Below are 22,687 nucleotides of genomic sequence, written 5' to 3' on the forward strand. Positions count from 1 at the left end.
TGGCTCGACTTCGCCGATGGCATTCTTCTATTTGACCAGGAAATCGGTTAACGATTCCCCTTCTAGCTGCTTGGCGGCTTCGAGGTGCGTGAAATGCTTTCGAACGGTCCGAGACATTGCGAAGCGTCGGATAAATTTGGTCGATAGGTCGGCGAAGCACGTTATGGAGCCCGGATCAAGGGACTTGAACCACTCGGCCGCTCTTCCCGAGAGCGTTGAAAAAAACGCTCGGCAGATGACGGCGTCGGACACGCCCAACATGATCATGTTTCCGTAGAAGGAGTTGACATGCTCTTCTGGGTCCGTTTTTCCCGAATAATCCTTTGCCCCCGGGACCCGGAGGTCGATCGGGTACTGCTGCTGCATGATCTCACTGGAGAACGGAGTTCGCAATAGCGTGGTGTCGAGACTCGGGACTTGTGCCGTTTGTTCCTGCTTCCAACGGTTGAACTCCTCTCGGACCTGCTCCATGACCTCACGCGGGACGCCGGCCGTCGTATTCAACTGGGTGTCGCGTCGGTGGTAACTTCGGGAAGAACTCACTTCGTCCGAGTCCGCACTACGGCTGGATGCCGACCTGTCGAGGGACGCCCTTCTACCGCCCGGACGATTCCGCCGGGGGGAACCCGTCGGCTGCAGCCTGTCGAAGGTACTTGTTCGGGGAGCATGTTCTGCTGAACGGTCGATCGAACCGAGGCGTGAGCGGGCCGGTCGACGCTGGGGCTGCGGTGCCTCGGGAGGGGCGTTCGGCGGTCCCCGCGGTGACTGTGCCCCGTCATGCTCGCTCGCCCCCGGGCCGAAGGCAGGGAGAACGATCCGGTAGTTGTGGACTGGGCTGTACATTTGCGGAGGGTATACCCCGGGCATCTGCGGCTGCGGGTATGCCGGGGAGTAAAAACGCGGAGCGTTGGCCCACCACTGGTACGCCGGGTCCATAATCCCCGGGAAGACTCCCGGAGCTTGGTACGTAGCTTGCATCGGGATATCCCTGTAAGCGGCTTCCGCTGGTCCCATGCTGACCGGCTCCGGAGGCTGGAATGCTCCTTTTGGCGGCTGGTTCAGGTCCATCCGGGCATTCAAATGGGCCCGTAGGTCAGGCTGGGTGTCGTCGGCGTCCCCGCAGGCGTTGAGGAAGTCCATGAAGGGATACATGTTAGGAGGATCAGTAGCAATGCACGAATTTTGTACCGGTCCCCACAGACGGTGCCAAATGATGTAGATAAAATAACAATGTATTGATACGTGTAGGTTACAATAGAGTTACAGATAGACCGATCGTATATGATGACCGGGATCCTCTCTAATCTAGTAAGTAGCCTAATCCAAAAGTCCTCTTCTCTAGCATTTAATGCAGTATTTATAAGGGTCCTAGGGAGCAGCGCCCGATCCCCCGGCATGTCGGACACGTGGCGCGCATGCACCGGGTGGAGGAGAGGCAGGCATGCGACCGTACATGTGGCGCGAGGCTTCTGCTGCTGTCAGGCTCACATCCCGGGCGGCCATACATCCCGGTCTCCGGTCAAGCGCCTGGGGGCCTTCCGGAGGCGCCCCTGCTAGGGGACCGGTCGGGCAAACGGGCAAGTGCCCGTTTGTGTACACGACCGGGCACGACGGCCGGGTCAGAAGGGCGACCCGTATGGCCGGTGTATATTCCCCATCACAACTATTAGCGAATTTTCTAACACCAATAGAGAGTGACTCTTCAATTTTCATATAGATCTAGACGAAAAGAGGTCTTCAATGGTTTTTTTTTCCTTTTCTTTTGTCTGCAATGGAATTTTTCAATCATTTCCATCCAAATTTCAATTGGGACTGTTTGGAAATCCAACTGGTTTGACCACTTTTAGTTATTTGACTTAGTCAAATAGTTAAAAGTGGTGTTTGGTAAAACAACTTATTGGTCTAATAAGTTGATTTGTGAAAAGCTATTATAATCCGTATTTTTCCATTGCGTTTTGCATTTTTATTATGTTGTTCTTGAAATTATTCTCGCTCCTCCTTCTTGCAAGCTACGCACAATCGTTTCCTCGCCGGTCTCATTTCCGCACCAGACCGAGATTCTCAATCATCTTGCTTCTTTGAGGTACACCTTCTATAGCTCTCTTTTTTTTTTTTTCTTTTTTTTTTTAATCAAAATACCCATATGTAACTATGCTCGTTTATTCAATGATTTTAGGGTTGAATTTGATTTTTTTTTTTGGTACGAGTTGAATTTGATTTTCTTTTACTTGAATCTAATTTATCTATTGATTCTTGGACTATTAAATTTCTTTTTGTTGAAAATATGTATGCCATAAATGTCATAGATGTTTCAGATTGTGTTTTCCTGGGTAGTGTAAGTTGGGTTCACATATGCCATCCGATGCCCCTATGTTAATAATAAGCTTTTTTTTTTTTTTTAGGATCTTGCTCACGAAAGGTGAAATCCCTCGCCTTAGACTCCACCCGTTATCGTGATATGTTTTTTTTTTTTTTTAATCTAGCTTGATTGTGGGGTGATTGATGGTGTCAATGTTAATGTGATTACGTTATAGAAATATTTTGGTGTTCTAAAACTGAATTTATTATTTTTTCATATAATATTCAAATCACTCAATGCCAATGGAACTGCTTGATAAAATGACTTGCACTCATTGAACTTCATATATAGTGAATTAGTTTGCTTTATAAAAATTCAATATAAAAAGAGAATTTGCTAGATATATATGATTCCAACTTTTATTTCGGTAAATTGTGGATTGTCCTTTTTATTAGACTAATATGCTTCTATGAATGTCTAATATATATTTTTAAATCTAATCATTATTTGCAATGCAAACTGCAGAATGCATAATGCATTATGCTTTCTTTGATTTATTTGGTTGCTGGTTTGCATATGAAGTATACTTTTCATGGACTATGAAAAATAAATTATTATATATATATTTTTAGAATCATTGTAATGATTCAGAGTTCATGCCTCCTGATATTTGTCAAGATGTTTAAGCTAATTTTCACCAAGTGAAGATGATATGAGAATCTGAGATATGACAATTATTCGTGATAAGAGCATTGCCTCTAGTTTGATAGCATCTAGATGTCATTCCTAGTGTATTATGAATAACTTTATTTTAGATAATTGTATTAATTGGTATGTTTATTTATTATAAACTACTTTATGTTTATTTAAATTATTATTAACCTTTTTTTTTATTATGATAGCATTATTAATAATAAAATAATAACTACTACTACTACTAATAATAATTATTATTATTTATAAATTTATATTACTTTAAAACTTATATTTAAAGCTTAAAATAAGAAAATGCACACATACTCTTAAAAGTTATTTTAAATGTAAGTAATTATCAACTAATTTACGAAACACATCCTTTATATAATAAAGCTATATGGTTTGGGAAATAATTAATGTTAAAATTAATGCCACAACATCCTTTATTATAAAAAAAAAAAAAAAACACAACATTTAAAAAATAAAATAGCTATATATTATATAATCATATAAAAAATATACTTTTGAAAAATAAAATAGCTATATATTATATAATCATATAAAAAATGTGTTCAATTAGAGTTTAAATTTACACATACAAAATTTGAAATTTGCTTTCCAAATGTAATTATCTTAGTTATTATTTGTATTGTGAAATTTTTTTTTTTTGAATGCTACTAGCTCTATTACATTATAGGAGGCTCAAACTCACAACCTTCCAAATGAAAGTCCAACCCGAGTACCATTGGACCACATAATCCTGGTGTATTATGAAAATTATAATATAGATGAAATACAATTAAGAATAAATCAATGTAATTATGTAAATTATCTCTATAAGTTTATTTGAATATGCACATAATTAGATATTATATTAACTATACAAAATTATAATTTTAATTGTAATTTTGTATTCTATAAAAATAATAAATACTTGACCAATGGAAGCTCAAAAATATTATTATATTAAATAATTAAAATATTTTAGTTTTTCTATTTTTTATTTATATTTATAATAACATAATTTTTTTCCGTGTATCGCGGGTGAATTACTAGTTTTTATAAACAGCTAATACTATCATTTGGTTAAAAAGTTAACACAATAAATTATCATCTATTAATTAAACAGGTCAACTATTAACTAATTGACAAACACCCACAAATTGAAGAAAAAAAAAAATTGTAACTACTTTTGTTCACTTATAGCTTGTCAATATGAAGAGAGATTGAGAGGAACCAACTTAGTTTCCATATATGCAAAAACATGTCAACATAAGTCACTACATCAATGGTAGTTGTACCATCATAGGTTAAAACTTAAAAGCACCAAATGCACTTTTTTGTCTCATTCGAATGTATTTTTGAAACATATTCAAATTTAATAGCTGAAAAAACAAACTTTTTTTTTATCCTTCTTTAAAAAAAAATAAAAATAGATTTTCAATGAGATATGAGAAGATAACATATGCGACCATATATATGTAATGTATATCAGATATTAGAATGTATATCAGATATTAATTCTTTTTGGAATAAGGTTCAAATTGGCCACTGAACGTAACCTGAAAATGCAATTAGGCCACTGAACGAAAAAAAAGTGCAATTAGGTCATTGAACACTCAAAAAATGTGCAATTAGGCCACTGAACTCTCCAAACATATGCAATTTTACCGGATAGCAGGTTACCATCAATTTTAGCAGGTTACCTGCTTACGTGGCAGCTTAGTTGGCATTTTTAATAATTTTTAAATAATTTTTAATAATTAATTTTAATAATAAATGTTTATAAAAAATTGGAAAAAATTAAATAAAAAATAAAATAAAGTGGTTTTTATTTTTTTAAAAATTTTTTTAATAAAAAGTTATTATTAAAATTTATAAAAAATGCCAACTCAGCTGCCACGTAAGCAGATAACCTGCTAAAATTGAGGGTAACCTGCAATCAGGTGAAATTGCACATTTTTAGAGTGTTCAGTGGCCTAATTGCACTTTTTTTTTTCGTTCAGTGGCCTAATTGCATTTTCAAGTTACGTTCAGTGGCCAATTTGAACCTTATTCCATTCTTTTTTTTTTTTTTTTTTTTAACCTTTAAAACAACATTACTACACAAACAACAAAAATAGCTACTCAATGTGACTTTGTAGAACTAGAATAAAAACAACTTAGTCATTCGATGCAAACGAGTTATTTAGTCACTACCAACATACAAGTCATTTGGTTCATCACAAGATAAATCATATCTAGTCACTCAACAATCTTAAGGTTATTTGAGTCCAAGCTCTTGATAAAAAGATAAATAGACCATTGTCATTGATCCTAATAATGTCCGTTACAACTTCAAATTGACATTCAACTCTAAAGAGTAAAGCCACAACAGACTATTAGTACGTTGTCATGAGCACATGCTAAGCTTGTGTTCGCACAGCTACAATTGTTTTTTTTTTTTTTTTTTGTCAGAAGGAAGGGGAGACCCGAAACAGAATAGTTGTTAAGACTTACTTATTATGCATAAATACCCTCATTGTACTAAAAAGGTTTAGAATTCACTAATACAAACAATATACTCTAACTCCCGAACAACTCAAGTTATCTAAATTTTTATGCCAACACTCTCAAACTCTTCTTACGATCTCTAATTCTCATTCTAATCACACATCAAATGAATTGGTTGGTGTTGGTTAATACTGTTAGGATCAAACGCTTACCATTCACGCCGCGAATCCTCTTGAAAGAGAGGGGTGCCTTCGGCCTCTTCTTCGATCCGGAATTCCCAGCAAATCCTTGACTCCTCGAATACAATGAGATTGCATGTATTTTGGATAAGTATATACTTATCCAAATTCTAGATATACAAGATTTGAAATAAGTCAAAAGCTATAACTAATAGTAAAGGCATAACTTATTTCTTTTATTATAGACCGTCATTACATTATTTGTAATAGGATGACTGTTGTACTTGACCTTTGGGACTTTATCAGCTTCTGCCCGACAATCCTTCAGTCATCAAGTACTAGATATGGTCATTTACCGGGCCTCCGAAACAAATACAACAACATTTTTGATATTTTTGTCTTTATAATTGTAATTTTGCCTGTGATGACAAATTGACGAGCCGTGTGCGTGTCAGTCAAGTTTTCACATACCCATATCCGGACAGACAAAACATGCGCCAACCTGTCGAGTTTCATTAAAGTATAAAAAGCGTGTTTAGCCGCACGAAATGAATCTGCAGTTTTGTACTTCGGTTTAATGGCTTTTTTCCTAGTCTGAACAGGCAAATTTTCAGTTTGGCCCTTGAGATTCATGCTAATTATACTTAAACCCCCATCCATTTTAAAAATTCCAACTGTGCCCTACATCACATGGGTGAAACGACGCCTAACGGAGTAGGCCAGTTTGCAGCCTTGGAGCTGAGCATTGATTCGTTGCGTTTAATCTGATGAGGGCCTCAACTTTTCAGTAATTGCATTAGAGAGTACTTGTAATTTTTCACTCAAAATCTGCCGCTGGATTATTTTATTGGATTCAAAATTTGAGTTGAAGAAAAAAGAACAAAAGAAATATGTGGTTTAGAAGCCCGTATAGCTAGTTCAGTTGGTTTTACTGATCACCTTAAGATCTTGCTTTAGCGACAGTATAGAGTTTGAATTCCATTAAGAATTTGGAGGTTATTGGGAGACCTTACCGATCAAAGGAAATGAAATTTGGTGCACTAACTGTATAAATATATGTAAAAACTTGGAGATTGATATAACAACTTGCGATTTATCTTATCCAAAGACTTAAATATGTAATGTATGAAAGAAAAATATGGTTTAGTAGCCCGTGTAGCTAGCTCAGTTGGTTTGACCGATCACCTTAAGATCTTACTTTAGCGACAATATAGAGTTTGAATTCCATTAAAAATTTGGAGGTTATTGGGAGACCTTGACCGATCAAAGAAAATGAAATTTTACTATGCTCAAAATGTATAAATATATGTAAAAACTTGGAAATTGATATAACAACTCGCGATTTATCTTCTCTAGGTACTTAAATACGTAATTATTATAATACGTAATTATTATTATTATTATTATTATTATTATTTTGTGGAAAGACTTAAATATGTAATGTATGAAAGAAAAATGCGGTTTGGTAGTCAAAATTGAGAGGGACTGAGGGAGTACAGGAGAATCTTAATGGCAGAAAACAATTTGTCTTTGAGTAGAAGTCGGGTGCAGGCTTTGCCCAATCAACACTCAATGCCTTTTGTGCTATTTTCACATACTCTGCTTTTCTTACCCCAACATACTCTGCTTTTCTTGTATTGACTTCTGACTCATTAAAAATTTAAGGAATTATAGCACTTTTTATAAAAAATAAAAAAAAATTAATTCCTAAATTTTGCAAGTAATGGATTTGATCTCTAATGTCTGCAATTGTGAGATATATCATATTAAACGAGGTGACCAGGTCCACTAATGATTTAAATTGAGGGATAAATTAGGGTTTATTCAGGACATCTCGTGGTCTAATAAAAAAAAAGAAAAATTAAGAGATGAATAAAAGGATGTTAACAAAAATTAAACTTATAAAGTTTTGGTAAAAAAAATAATGTTTCACTCCCAGTCACTTTTTAGTTTTTACAGGATAAAAATTAAAGAGTTAATTCCACCGGAGGTCCCTTGTCTTTGGTGGCAATTCCAAATTTAGTCCCAGACTATTGTTTTTTGGACACTTTTAGTCCTTCTCATGATTTTTTCTATTTTTAGCAAGGGCATTTTTGTCTCTTCATATTTTTCTTTTGTTATTTTTTTGGTTTCAACCAGTTTAATTGGTTTAGAACTTTAGGTAACCTCTGATTTTTAGTAATCATATTTTTCAACCAATTTTTAGTAAAGTCATAAACCAATTAAACTAGTTGAAACTGAAAAAATGACAAAAGAAAAATATAAAGAGACCAAAATGTCCTTACTAAAAATAGAAAAAATCATGAGAATGACTAAAAGTGTCCAAAAAACGATAGTCTGGAATGTAAAATAGCAAAAACGATAGTCTGAGACTAAATTTGAAATTACCACCATAGACAAGGGATCTTCAGTGAAATTAACTCAAAATTAAATTTTTAAGTGTATCTAAAATTATGTTTTATCGTACATTGAAAAAATATGTGGCCGTGGACGTTTGGAATTTTACTAGGTTTGCCAAGGTTTTGCTAGATTTGGATAAGATTTTTCCCAAGTAGTGCAATATTGGAGACTTGGAGTCAATGAATCAAAGTTAATAGGCTTAATGATTGGTTAAATAAACCCAATTTATTAGTGCTAGACTCCTAGATTACTAAATTAATTATACCATTTGTGCTGCTAATTAATTTGTAACGACTCTTTCTCTCTCAGAGCATCTACATCAATACACTTTTTGGAGTTTTTGGAATTAATAATAAAAAGAAGAAGAGATGACTTTTAACTAATGGAGATGGTGATTTTTTTCTTGTATTTTATTCATGCAAGATCAACACTTTTGTAGAGTCCACTGAATAGGGAAAGAAAACAAAGCAAATTGGGCAAAATCGCGTGTGAGGGTTGGATCAATCATTATTGTGTGGACCATGATTCACACAAGTTATGTGGACCATATTTTGTATACTATTAAATAATGTACATTTAGTTAACAAATAATGTACTTTTAGTATATTAAAAATGTACTTTGTATTCAGAGAAAGTACATTATTTTATATAATGCATATTCAATACAAAAATAATGTACTTTTAGTATGTTAAAAATATACATTCTTTTATGGTCCATACAACACTATGTGGACCATGGTCCACACAATAATTTGTCGGGACGGATGCGCCTAGCAAGACGCGTGCACTGGATGGGTGCGTGAAGGAATGCTTTTCTGTTTTTTTTTTTTTTTTTTTTTTTTTTTTTTCCTATTTTCTTCTCTTTTCTACATGTATATGAAAAATCAACAAAAAATTCATAATGATGTGGATGGTCTTATACATTGAATTGCCCATTTTGTTTTTCCAATAGTAATCCACTTTATGTTCAATTCATCTTAAGTTTAATTTTTGTGTACAAATCTAAAGTGATAAGTGATAAGTGATAATTATTGTATTCTAGAAAACATAAGGGTCCGTTTACTAACAGAAAACTGTTTTCTGTTTTCATTTTTTAATTTTTCAGTTTTCATTCTCTGTTTTCAATTCTCTGTTTTCTGTTTAGAAAACTTGTTTACTTAACATAAAACTGTTCTCTGTTTTCTGTTTTCTAATTTTTTTAGTTTTCACCTAAAATTTAGTTTATTGAGTTCAATCAAAATCTAAAACATTATATAGAGTTTAATTCTTAATTTTGATAATGTAAATAATGTCTAACTTTAAAGTATAAGCAAATAAATTATGTTTAAATAAGTAAGGTAAGTAGAAAAGATAGAAGATAGTGATAAGTAAAATAAGATGATAATGAATGTAACCATAGTAATGTGGTTATAGTGACATATAACTAAATAGATGATAGATGATTCTGTTTTCTATTTTGAAAACAGTTTTTAAGTGTGTTTCAGTTTTCCGGAAATTTTCAAAAATTATTTTCAGTTTTGAAAATGAAACTGTGTTAGTAAACATGTTTTCTGTTTTCTATTTTCTAGTTTCCGAAAATTCCCAGAAATTTCCAGTTAGTAAACAGCCCCTAAGTCTCTATCAATCGACAAGAGAGTGAATATGTTTTAAGAAAGTTATGCATGGCACAAACCTCATTTATTTTTCAGACTAATTTATGTGTGTTGTGTATTTGTAAGAAGCACTTTAATTTGAAAATATATTTATATTTTACATATTAGAATGGAACATTGTTTGTGATGACGTTGTTACATTAATTGTACCGTAATAAGTTCATGGCAAAGTAAAATGTTGCGAGATTGTAGATGAAGTGCAAGGGATTAGAAGTTCGACCTAGTAGAAGGAATGACAGATAATTTTATGGCCCGTTTGGTTTACGGAATAGGCCGGAAATGGCATAACATTCCCAGTAATAGGCCTATTCCTTTGTTTGGTAACCATTTCTATTACCAGGCCCCTCGGTATTAGTCTATTACTGAACGCTCAGGAATATATTTTAGAATCTATTTTCTTTTTTACCCCTTTCTTTAACCTAATTTTTTTTATCCTATATATAAATTTATCCTATTTCACCACCGTCGTCGCCACCACCACCATCACCGTCGTCGTCGCCACCACCACCATCACCGTCGTCGCCGCCGCCACCACCACCACCACCATCGCCACAACCGTCGCTGCCCCCACCACCACTACCACCCTAGCACCACCACCGCCACCACCACTATCACCACCATCGCCGTCGCCGCTGCCACCACCACCACCGCCACCAGAACCACCACCCAACAGCACCACCGCCACAACCGTCGCCGCCCCCACCACCACTGCCACAACCGTCACCGTCAACCATCACCGTCACCACCACCACCGTCGCCCCCACCACTGCCACCGCCACCACCACCACTACCACCCCAGCACCACCACCACCACCACTACCACCCCAGCACCACCACCACCACCGCTACCACCACTACCACCACCACCACCATCGCCACCATCACATATTTTTATAAGGGTATTTATGGCCCTGTTTGGTAAAAAATTGGCCTATATAGGCCAATTTTGGCTTATTTGATCACTATTAATTGTTTGATTTAGTTAAAATATCAATATAAATGTTTGGTTAATTAGCTTTTTGCAACTCCAAAAGGCTAAAATTCAAAAAGCTACTCCAAGCAACTTTTTCAATTAGCTTTTTTAAAAAACAAATTATACCAAACAGCTATCAGCTAACAGCTAATTTACCAAACATTTTTTTACAATCAACTAATGTTATCAACTATTTATACCCTCTAATTAACACAATCAGCTAACAACTAACAGCTATCAGCTAACAGCTATTTTACCAAACAGGGCCTATGTCTTTTAAAACATATTTCATTTCTATTTCTTAAATCAACCAAACACTGTAATATAATTCCTAAAGTCTATTCCTTCCGCGAATCAAATAATAAAATACAATTCTTATTCTATTCCTTGCCTACTCCATTCCTTATAGAATAGCATTCCTATTACCTCAAAATTCATTCTGTGAACCAAACGTGCTATTGAACTATTGGAGAGCTATGAAAGACGGAAACTAGTCTTCAATGCCAAATTTTCTTAATACTAATTGTTTATTATCTCATTTTATTTTGTTTGCAACATATTGGTTAAATCAAGTCCTTTTTTTTTTTTTCTTTTTACAATTGTTTATACTTTTCAAATTCACAATTTTGTATTTCATAAGACTTGTGATATAAGTTTTAAATATATAAATGTTATCCATTAATATTAAATTAAATATTATAAAAAATTGGAAAATAAAGAAATTGAACAAAACTTAATTATTCATATTTCATACCATGCAATCATTCCAAAACAGATAAAAGTATTGATTTATAAAACCAAAGTCTTTTTATTCATGACAATGGCCTTTAAGCTCAAAAACATGGAAACAGGCACCCTGGGGAAAAGGATGGTAGTCAAAGGGGAATAAAATCAATCACGAGGAGCTACCTCTGCTCTCTTTTTCTTTTGACCTAATTTTCGTCTTTATTATTTTAACAAATATATATATATATATATATATATATATTAAAAATGAATTATTTTCCATAGATAAGACACCATTTTAGGGTTAAAGCTGCTTTAGCCATTGTCTCATTCTTGGATTCACCCAAATCAATTTTGACAAAATCCGTGTCTTGCGTCTTATTAGCAACTTGGGAGGGTCCCAAATCATTCCTTTTTGTCTTTCACATTTATGAATTTTCTTCATATGGACTGCTGCTTTATTCTTCTTTTTCTTAATTGTGTGTTGCTTTAACTAGTTTAGTTGTGGATGTGTTTGGGTTTGTAATTGCGTACATATAATGATATAATTGGCTTTGGCTCAAACTAAGGGGTCGTTTGGTTCACGGAATGTCAGATTACCTTAGGGAATGTTAGATTGCTGGGAATGTTAGATTACCGGGAATGTTAGATTCCTGTGTTTGGTTAAAATTGGGTATGTAATATAATCATGTTTGGTTTAGGGTTATATTTATTCACACACTATAATATCCTTAACATATTTTTCATATATTTTAATAAATTTAAAAATTAAAATAAATAAATAAATAAATAAGATAATGGTATCATATATAATTACATGATTTTAAAATATTAACTAAAATATTGAACTTGAGAAACAAAATTATTTTATATGCTAACCTAACATAATAAAAATAAAAAATATATAATTACAAAAATAATTATATGTGTGTGTGTGTGAGAGAGAGAGAGAGAGAGAGAGAGATAAACTAATATAACCAAGGTTATCTTACATAACCTTAGAAATTGAAGGGAATCACATTCCCTTCAAAATCCTATGTGAAGGGAATGTGACATTCCTGGAGAATGTTAGATTCCCTGAGATAATGTGAACCAAACATAGGAATGTAAGCTTTGAAATGTCACATTCCCTTGATTATGTTATATAACCTGAACCAAACGCCCCCTAAGGTTTTGAACATGCAGTTGGGAAGTGAATCACAGGAGAGTATTGAGAAAATGAAGTAAGTTGGGTGGCGATTGGGCACTCAATTTCATGTAATTAATGTTATTACTTATTAGTTATTACTAAGTTGATATCAAGAACTTTAAGTTGCAAGGTTAGACACATACATTGTAAGACAAACACAAACTTGTAAGTATATTGGATGGCAACGTAACCCACCTCCGACTACAAAAGCTGGACTTGGTCATGGTTGAATTCCCACCAATTGAATTTTGTCTCTTACTAATTCCATAATGTATTATAATGTCTTGATGACATTTTATATAATTTTACTATATATATGTGTGCGCACATGGGTAAGAAATGATGAATAATTTTTATTACTTAATTAAAACATAAAGTCCTAATTTATACAAAAAGGAAGACTGATTAGGAAAGAAAATTTTATAATCTGGGAAAGTAAAATATATGCATATGAATTCTAATATTTTCACACTCCCCTCAACTTAATTGAGTTGTATATATTATACAAGCCCAGCTTGGAATTGAATTTTTCAAAGCTTGTTCTAAGTAAAACTTTTGTAAAGATGTCAGCAATCTGTTTATGTGTAGGAATGTATTTGAGTTCAATGATTCTTGAATTCACCTTCTAAAAGTGTTTGTCTATTTCAACATGCTTTGTTCTATCGTGATGAATCTGGTTCTTAGCAATGTTGATGGCAGCTTGACTATCACTATACATCTTGAAAGATGTAGAAGCTTCAATTTTCAACTCATTCAATAACCTTTTAATCTACATCCCTCACACATACTTAATGCTAGTGCACTGTATTCTGATTCTGCACTGCTTCGAGAAACCACTAACTGTTTTTTGCTGCGCCAAGTGACTAGATTTCTCCATACATAGGTACAATAACCAATAATTGATCATTTAAATATCAGTCAACTCTCCAGCCCGACTAGAATCTGTGTAAATTTCTAGGTCTCGGTTGTCATGTTTTCTGAAGTGTAGTCCAAGACCTGGTGTCATTTTGAGGTACCTTAGAATGCGATAAACAAGTTCCAAATGCTCCTCATTACGGCTATGCATATGTTGACTTACAACACCGACAGAGAAAGCAATATTCAAGTATGGTATAAGAGAGATAAATTAGTTTTACCTCTAATCTTTGATAACTCCCCCTTTGTACTGGAATTGGTTCCCCACTCCGGTTTGTTTTTAAGTTAAGGTCCATTAGAGTATTTGCTAGTTTTTCTCCCGAGCATTCCAATTTTGCTTAGAATATCTATGATGTACTTTCATTGAGATATAACAATTCCTTCCTTAGATCGAGCTACCTCCATTCCAAGAAAGTATTTGAGGGATCCTAGATCTTTGATCTCAAATTTTTATGCAAAAAATCTCTTGAGGTTTGAGCTTTCACATGAATCATCTATCGTTAGGATTATGTCATCCACATAGACAATGAGAATTGTCAGCTTTCCTGTTGAAGAAATTTTCACAAAGAAGGTATGATAAGCTTGGCACTGTGTGTATCCAAGTTTTACAATTGACTTTGCAAACCTATCAAACCATGCACGAGGTGATTGTTTCAAGTCATAGAGTGATTTTTGTAGTTCGCATACTAGTTGTCCACTGGATTTCTTTATCAAACCTAGTGAAATTTCCATATACACTTCTTCTTCCAATTCTCCATTTAAAAATGTATTTTTTAAAATACAATTGATATAAAGACCAATCACAATTTATAGCAAGTGATAATAGAACTATTACTGTATTGAGTTTGGCGATAGGAGCAAAAGTTTCATGATTGTCAACACCATATGATTGAGTGAACCCATTGGCAACCAACCAAACCTTAAATATGTTGATACTCCCATCTAGATTGTACTTGATAGTGAAAATTTACTTACATCAAACTGCATGTTTTCTTTGAGACAACTCAATAAGAACCCATGTGCCATTTTTCTCAAGAGCATTGATTTCTTCATTGACAGCAACCTTCCATTTAGGATCAGTGCCTCGTAGATGCCTGTGGGAATATGGGCAAGATCAAGAGAAGAGACAAAGGCTCGATACATAGGAGTTAATTTCTCGTAAGCAACAATGCAACATACCTATTAATGGGGTGACTAGTGCATGTTCTAACACCCTTCCGATAAGCAATAGACAAATCAAGATCATCAATAGTAGGTACCAGGCCAACTCATTGGTCATAGAATCCTTACCATCATGTTTGCCATTCATACAACAAAACCAACACCTTTAAATCTAATATAATTATGAAACTGAAACTACAATCACCAAAAATAACAATAATATTGTTAATTTATTTTAGATTCAAATATGTTCTTTTTGCAAATTAGCACAAGTAACCCAATTGCATTAGAGTTATGATATATTTGTTATTGGATATTATATTCCATATTTGGGTATTTCTTATTATTATATACTTGGATTATTTTATGGTTGACATTGGTTGTTTGGGTATACAACAATTAAAATATTGAAGTATACAATTTTGCTTATTTTCATGTTCATTTTCTTAAAAATGAACCAAACATACAAAGACAATTTTTTCTTGAGCGTTATGCTGTGGAATCGTGCCCACCTTGCAAGGTGGGCACGGTTTCAAACGATGCCGTCCTCTATAATTTCTATACTGTAGATTCATAAATCTATACTGTATATTCATAATTTCTAAACGGTAGATTCATAATTTAAATACAATATATTCATAATTTCTATACTGCAGATTCATAATATTTGTACTGTAGATTCATAATTTCTGTAGTGTAAATTCATAATTTCTAAATTGTATAGTTATCAAATTATGAACATATAGTTCTGTGATTTGGGAATACAGAGTTCAACAATTGGGAGTATGAACATATAACTCTATAGTTATGAACATATATTTATAAAATTATGAACATATAGCTCTATCACATGTTCACAAATTTAATACTGTAGATTCATAATTTTTATACCGTAGATTCATAATTTAAATACAATAGATTCATAATTTTTAAACTGTGCGATTGCAAAGAGAGAAACGCCGTGCAAGTGAAAAACAAATTTCAAAATAATTTTTTTTTTAATTAGAAAACGACGCCGTTTTGGAAACGTGTCCACCATGCATGGTGAACACGTTTCCACAGCATAATTTGCCATTTTTCTACTGTACAGCTAAATACTGAATTTTTTTTTTTAAGTCATTTTTCTATTTTTAATCGCATCCTAAATCTTACAGAAAAATCAAAGGTTAAAATTTCTAATACTTAATCAGACTTGCGATAGCAGGAAGCGTTTTTTAGCCTAATCCAATAGCCCAATACAATGCTCAATAAGTCAATAGTCAATAGCCTAATCCAATAGCCCAATTCAATTCTCAAGCCTCAACTCATCGCCTCTCTAAGCCCTAGTCCGCAATCGCACAATCCCCCGGTGAACGTCGGACCTCAGGCGACAGGTAAACCTCACCAGACACTAATCAAATTCCAGCTTCGACGCTTTACCCATTGTAGACTCGTAGTAGACATTCAAGGTAAACTTTTACATATTAGAATTCACAGTGATTTCATCCCTGCAAATATGCTATTTCATACGTATGTATCCCAAAACCTCACCTGTGGATGAATATGCTATTTTAAACCTGTTCATAGTAGTACTGTATTAGGAATACCAAATACTAGATTACTGAACTAGTGGAATGGGGCATAAATAATGGTGATTTTTTATGAAATTTTTACTAGTATAACAGTAATACAGTATTCCTATATGAACATTTTATTTTTTTAGTTAATTATTTATTATTATCTTATGTAAATTTTTGAGAAATAGCCAAAGGAGTTTGAAAATGAATTATGGATAGTGTGTTTGTATCATGTCTATATGTTTAACCATTTTGAAAAGTTCTGGACACTGGAGTACTAGACAGTGTGTATGTATATAGCATATAAATATGCAAGTACTATATCAATTGATCATCCAATTTATATGCTTATATAAATATGTAATTACTATATCAATTGATGTTTGCAGACTCGGAGTGATTTTGGACTTTGGAGAATTACTATTAACTTCCTTGAATGCACTTTTGACTTTGTATTGGCCCTGTTTGGTAAAAAATTGGCCTATAGGCCAATTTTGGCTTATTTGACAACTATTAATTGTTTGATTTAGTTAAAATATTAATATAAATGTTTGGTTAATTAACTTTTTGCAACTTCAAAAGGCTACTACAAGCAACTTTTTCAATTAGCTTTTTGAGAAAAGAAATTATACCAAATAGCTATCAGCTAACAGCTAATTTACCAAACACTTTTCTACAATCCGCTAATGTTATCAACTATTTATACCCTCTAATTAACACGATCAGCTAACAGCTAACAACCATTTTACCAAACAGGGCCATTGTGTTTAGACTTTAACCATTAAACTGATGAAGTTTGTTTAATTGTTTTTGTGTTTGTAGAATTCTAGTTAAATTTGAACTTGTGGCCTTGTGGATTGTTATATTTAAACTTTTTCAAGTGTAATTCTCTATTTATTTTTGATTTGTAATTTTGTACTATTGCATGTTTGGAATTTCAAACTATTAATTTTGGAATAGTGTGTTTTTGTTCAGTTTTTCAGTAACCGACATAATCGACCGAAACCAATGGTCCGCTATATCATTTACTTTGGTCGGTTATGAAGGTAAAAAATTTCTATCAGTTATTCGGTTTAACCGTATGCTCAACCCTAGCCCAATTTATTAAAAATTGCATCCACTGCAATAAATGTAATTATAATAAATGTTGACATGCCTATTGCTTCATATTTATGGTGATAATACAATACTTTCTCTATTTAGAAAAATATTTTGGGTGGAAAAATCTAACAATCTATTTTTAGCAGAACATTTTATTTTTATATATGTATATGTATATGTATATTATTATTATTATTATTATTACAAGGGCATTTTAGTCTTTATATCACTTATCCCCTTTCACTTCTCATATCTACCAAACACATGAAATTTTAATTCCTCAGTAATTCTCACCTTATCCCTTCCCCACGAAATTACAATTTCTGGCTTGTAAAACCTCAGGCTTCTCTAATCTTCTTATGTTCTTATATACCTTATTATTTTGACTTTTGAATTGCTTTTGCAATTTTCACTTTGTGAACGTATAAAATGAGATTGCAATTTTGGGGTTAGGAAAAAGAAAAAGAATTAAAAAAACACAGAAATACAGACAAAAAAAAAAAGAGCAGAAAGTTTTGCTGTGGGTTCGGGTCACATAGTGGGTTTTGCCGTGAGGGAAGAAAGATATGGCGATGGGTGCAAAGATAAAGGTGGGGTGAGTGGAAGACAATGAGAGGATGAAAGGGAGATGCAAATGACAGAAAAAATAGAGGTAGTAGAAAAAATCAAAGATATGTTAGAAGCACTAAAGATAGACATATTAATTATAAATGTAAAATTAGAAGCTACAGTCTGTTTACTAACTCTAGGTGTAGCAAAATCATATTTATAATTAGCAAGATTGTTGCTGCAAAAGTCAATTTAGTTGTTTTCCAGTGTAGTATTGTAGTTTGGTTTGTAGTTAATTTTGCGAACTACAAAGTTAGTTGCTTCAAAACTCTAAAGTGTTACTTTGTAGTTAATTACTTATATTATTCATTCGTTTGATATTGAGCATGCCGTATGCAAAAGTCATCCTTAGTGGTACATGGTTTAGTTGATGTTTTCCCGTGTAATTTCCTTAAATGTGTTAACCATGGTTTCTAGGTTATGGTGGTGCAAGACTCACCTTTAGTAATGTGCACTAATTGATATTAACTTTAGGAAATATTATTATCAATATCAAATTACACCATGCAGAGTTGCAGACGTGTTCTGCTAATACTTCATTCATTCACTCGCCATTCTTCGTAACTCATATGTATGATACGATATATGATAAGGTGCATTTGATTTTCTTTCATAGGTTCAAAAACTCTTCAGCATTGGCGGCTAAGCTATCGTCACTTTTACTCTGAAGAATCTCACCTTTGAATCGAAACTGTTTCTGCCGCCGGAGCCGCCATGAGTGCCGACAGTGAAAATGGTCCCCAAAATGTGTCGTCCTCGAGCTCCCAAGAAGCCGATAAGCCACCGATCGAACCCATTCGCCTCCCAACAGTCGAGGAAATTCGAGGCCAGGACATTTGGAACAACTGCGCCGTTCGCAGCGTCTCCAGCGGCGTCATGGGTATGTTCTCACCTCTCTAACCTCTGAAATTTTCTCAATGCATGCCCCTATAAATCATTGTATATAGCATTTCCCAATGATTGTAGTTGTCCAGTGTCCAGTTTGGCGATTGTGTGTTTTAAATGCTTAATAATATATGGATTTATAATGATGTTTGCAAAGGAGTAACTCTGGGAGTTGTGTTTGTAGGAGGGGGACTAGGATTGTTCATGGGTCTGTTCTTAGGTGCACTGGACAATCCTATAATGCAAGATGAAATGACTACCAGGCAACAAATTGTGTTCCAAGCAAAGCAGATGGGTCGGAGGAGTTGGAGCTCCTGCAAGACCTTTGCGGTTATGGGTTTCATTTTCTCAGCTGCTGAATGTGTTATTGAGAAGGTGAATGAAGTGTTAATGAAAAAAATTGGTACTTTTTAAGGTTTTGTTCATCTGTTTTGTGGTAATTATAGAGAACTGACAAAACAAATGATGAGTATTAAATGGGTTATTGAGTCTTATGTTTTGTTACTTTAAGGTTCTATTCATATGTTTTGTTGTAATTTTAGGGTTGGCAAAACAAATGATGAGTAAATGGGATATTGTGTGGTTTCACCGGCTAGTTAAATTCTGTTATCTGCTGTTCCTTATTGCCTTATTGTAAGGTTCTTTTGATGGTATGGTGATAACTTTGTAATGAAATTTATGAGAGATTGATCTCGGGTGGTTTCTTTGTAGGCACGAGCGAAGCATGATACTACAAACACAGCAGTTGCTGGATGTGTAACAGGAGGCACACTATCAGCCAGAGGTAAATTGTTGCTCTAGCCACGATAAGTATAATAGAAGAATCTGTATAACTCTCCAAGTATCCAGTTTTTTAATGTGTGCTGTGTTTCTAATGCTTGTGGATTCTGGTTTGGTTTTCTTTGAATCATTGTCGTAAATGTTTCACAGATCTGCTATACCCGAATGTTGAGCCTTTCTACACATTGCATAACATTGACAAAGTATTTGGTTGAACTAATAGTGAATGGTACAAAAAGAACATCTTGTCATTGCTGTTCTTGAAATACATATCTGCTGGGAGAGTAGATGCCTAGTGGTCGAAATTAATTGCAGTTTTTGAGATCAGCTAGAGTAGTTGAACTTGAAGTCAGCTTGTATAGTTTTTTTTCCTAATCACGAACTTCAAGTCATTAGGATTGCATTAGTCTATCATGACAAAATTACTATCTCATGCCTAATACTACATCTTTGCCTTGAGATGCAATTTGCAAAATTACTATCTCATGCCTACACTTGGCACTCTCCATTTCTGCTAATTCCCAAAAACACATTGTTTCAGGAGGTCCAAAGGCCGCGTGTGCTGGTTGTGCTGGCTTTGCTGCATTCTCAGTCGTGATAGAGAAGTTCTTAGAAAGGTACCATTAACAAGTTGCAGATTCATACAAGGACACAGAGAGTTGTAGCCAAGCGAGATATCGTGACTAGCATCATTCTTTTTGCCCCAACATTATCGTTGATTAATTTTTCTCTCCTTAGAAAAGGGACCTCATTGAAAGTGTTATGTACCTTAAAGATCTCGTTTTGACTCTACCATTAGCACAACTTCTCCCTGGTCTGGGGAAAGTTGAGGTGATCAAATAAAGCTTTGATAAACCAGTTTGGTTGGCGTGAGTGGCTGTGCACTCTCGTCCCTTAAGAGAGGTCGGGAGTTCGAATTCCTTCTTGTATGAAAAAACCAATCTGGCCAGCATTTTGCCCCTTAATTGGGCCGGTCCGGTGCGACGGGGATTAGTCTGAATATGGTACGGGCTTAAAGGTGCCTCTTACATTTAGGGTCCGCTCAGGATATCTCGTGAAAGCTTTGATATCTTTACAAACGTTCATTAGGTATTACAAAAAAGTTGTATTCATGTCCCATTTCTTTACTCTTCTGCTGCAGTTGTTCCCATGAATATCTTCTTAGCTTAGCTTGTAATCTACTAGCTATTTCATTTTTCGAGGGTACGAGTGTCTGCTTGGATTGCTATGAGCCTTATGGCGAAGTTTTGGACAATTTATCATGGACTACAATTATGTTGGATAAAGCGTATTCAACTATTGAACTAGTGACTTGTTAGTAGTTATACAAAAGATTAGGCAAGCTAACGATATTAGGACTCTCATGATATATAATTGAAGGAATTAAAATGTATGTAGAAATAGGACAACTACTAATACGACCGCACTCACATAGGTTCAAAAACTCTCCACACTTCATGTACACTTTGGATAGTAGTTGAGGTTTTCTTTGTCACTAAAAAAACCCTTCAAATGGCTTTTTATTGATATTGTTGGTGTTGGTACCAATCATTATTGTATGGACTAAGTCCGCAAGCTGTATGGACTATACTATTAAATAATGTACATTTGATACACAAATAATGTATTTTTAGTATATTAAAAATGTACATTATATTTAGAAAAAATATATTATTTGAGTACTAAAGTGGGAAAAATAAAAAATCTGAAAAATGTCTCCCGACTAAAAATTTAGGAAGGCATTTTCTATCAAATCGAGTCTTTTTTTTGTTGACCAAAATGAACATTTTTCTTTCACTTTATTTACTTGGATACTCAAATACGAGAAAATTCAAAAAATGATTTGCATAAGTCATTTTTCGAGTTTCTAAACAAAACCTTAATATACTATAACGCATTTTTAAATAATATATTAAAAATAAAGTTTTAATATAATAAAAATAAGTTTTTAATACATTAAAAATAAAATTTTTAGTTTATTAAAAATGAATATGTATATTAGTAATTTATATTACAATGTGCACCGAATTTATAATCCCTAAGATATGGTACGTGGGCTAACGTAAAAGCATTTAAAATTAGTGAAGTGCATAAGGTGGTATCGTATGCATCTATCATATTTCACGTAATGAATAACTTTTTATTTTTAAATATAAGATTGGGTTGTACAACGTCAAAAGTTTTTAGTCTATTATTTATGTATGAAAAATTATAATTTATACCCCTCACTTATACTTCAATTATTAATGTCATTCTTTAATTTTAAATGGTGTAAATGTTGTCTCTGGACTTTTAAAAAGTTGTACATATTGCTCTTTCTAAAACGGACCCTTTATATGACATTGTTTAGTAAAGTTAAAATGATAATTTTTTTTTTTATTTTTTTAAAAAATAAAATTATTAAAGGATTATAAAAGTTAAGATTCAAACTTGCAACCTTTGAAATACAACCATCCGCCAAGCTACTTTACAAATTGTTAATTTTTCACTTTCTATTTTCCTTTTACTCTTTCTTACTGGCTTGCCCTCGTTTTTCCTTCATTTCTTTCTAAGCAAATCCATTTTCGAAACCCATTTTCTTCTCTTGCTTCACATTTAAGTTTAAACTTAAATATTGTGAAAACTTAAATATTCTAGGTTTTAAAAGGTTAATAATATTGGGCCAAATTTCATGTAATTTTGTTTGATAATTAGGCAATTTTTGTTTGATAATTAGGCAATTGAAATAATGATTAGAGATTTTTCATATCTTTAAAGTGGTTGAAACTATCATTTTAATATATTAACATATTTAAATTTAAACGTTCTGAAAACTTAAATATGAAGAAAGGAAGAAGATAGGTCCGCTAAGAAAGAATGGAAAAAAAAGAAAAACGGGCAAGCCAACAAGAAAGAAGAAAAAATAATTGAACGTACAAAATTAACAATTTCTAAAGTAGCTTGGTGGGATTCTTGGGTTGTATTTTAAAGGTCACATTTTCAAATCTAAACTCCTAAAATCTTTTAACAATTTTATTTTAAAAATGAAAATAAATTACCATTTTAACCTTACTAAACAATGCCATATAATGTG

General features: G+C 33.6%; 1 protein-coding gene across 2 annotated transcripts; it reads left to right on the forward strand.

Moving 5' to 3' along the window:
• The first annotated feature begins 15,939 nt into the window (after nt 1–15,939).
• Nucleotides 15,940–20,472, forward strand: LOC109147688 (mitochondrial import inner membrane translocase subunit TIM22-4-like). Of its 2 annotated transcripts, XM_019295318.1 has the most exons (6): nt 15,940–16,131; nt 17,215–17,285; nt 18,566–18,829; nt 19,019–19,209; nt 19,546–19,618; nt 20,156–20,371. In XM_019295318.1, the coding sequence occupies exons 3-6, from the start codon at nt 18,664–18,666 to the stop codon at nt 20,239–20,241; spliced, it is 516 nt and encodes a 171-aa protein (XP_019150863.1). In that variant the 5' UTR covers nt 15,940–16,131; nt 17,215–17,285; nt 18,566–18,663; the 3' UTR covers nt 20,242–20,371. The 2 variants fall into 2 exon arrangements, with proteins under 2 accessions (XP_019150863.1, XP_019150862.1); XM_019295317.1 differs by lacking the exon at nt 17,215–17,285 and having other exon boundaries at nt 20,156–20,472.
• The last annotated feature ends 2,215 nt before the right edge of the window (nt 20,473–22,687 follow it).

This window comes from Ipomoea nil, unplaced genomic scaffold (genome assembly GCF_001879475.1).
Source record: "Ipomoea nil cultivar Tokyo-kokei standard unplaced genomic scaffold, Asagao_1.1 scaffold2036, whole genome shotgun sequence".
NCBI lineage: Eukaryota > Viridiplantae > Streptophyta > Magnoliopsida > Solanales > Convolvulaceae > Ipomoea > Ipomoea nil.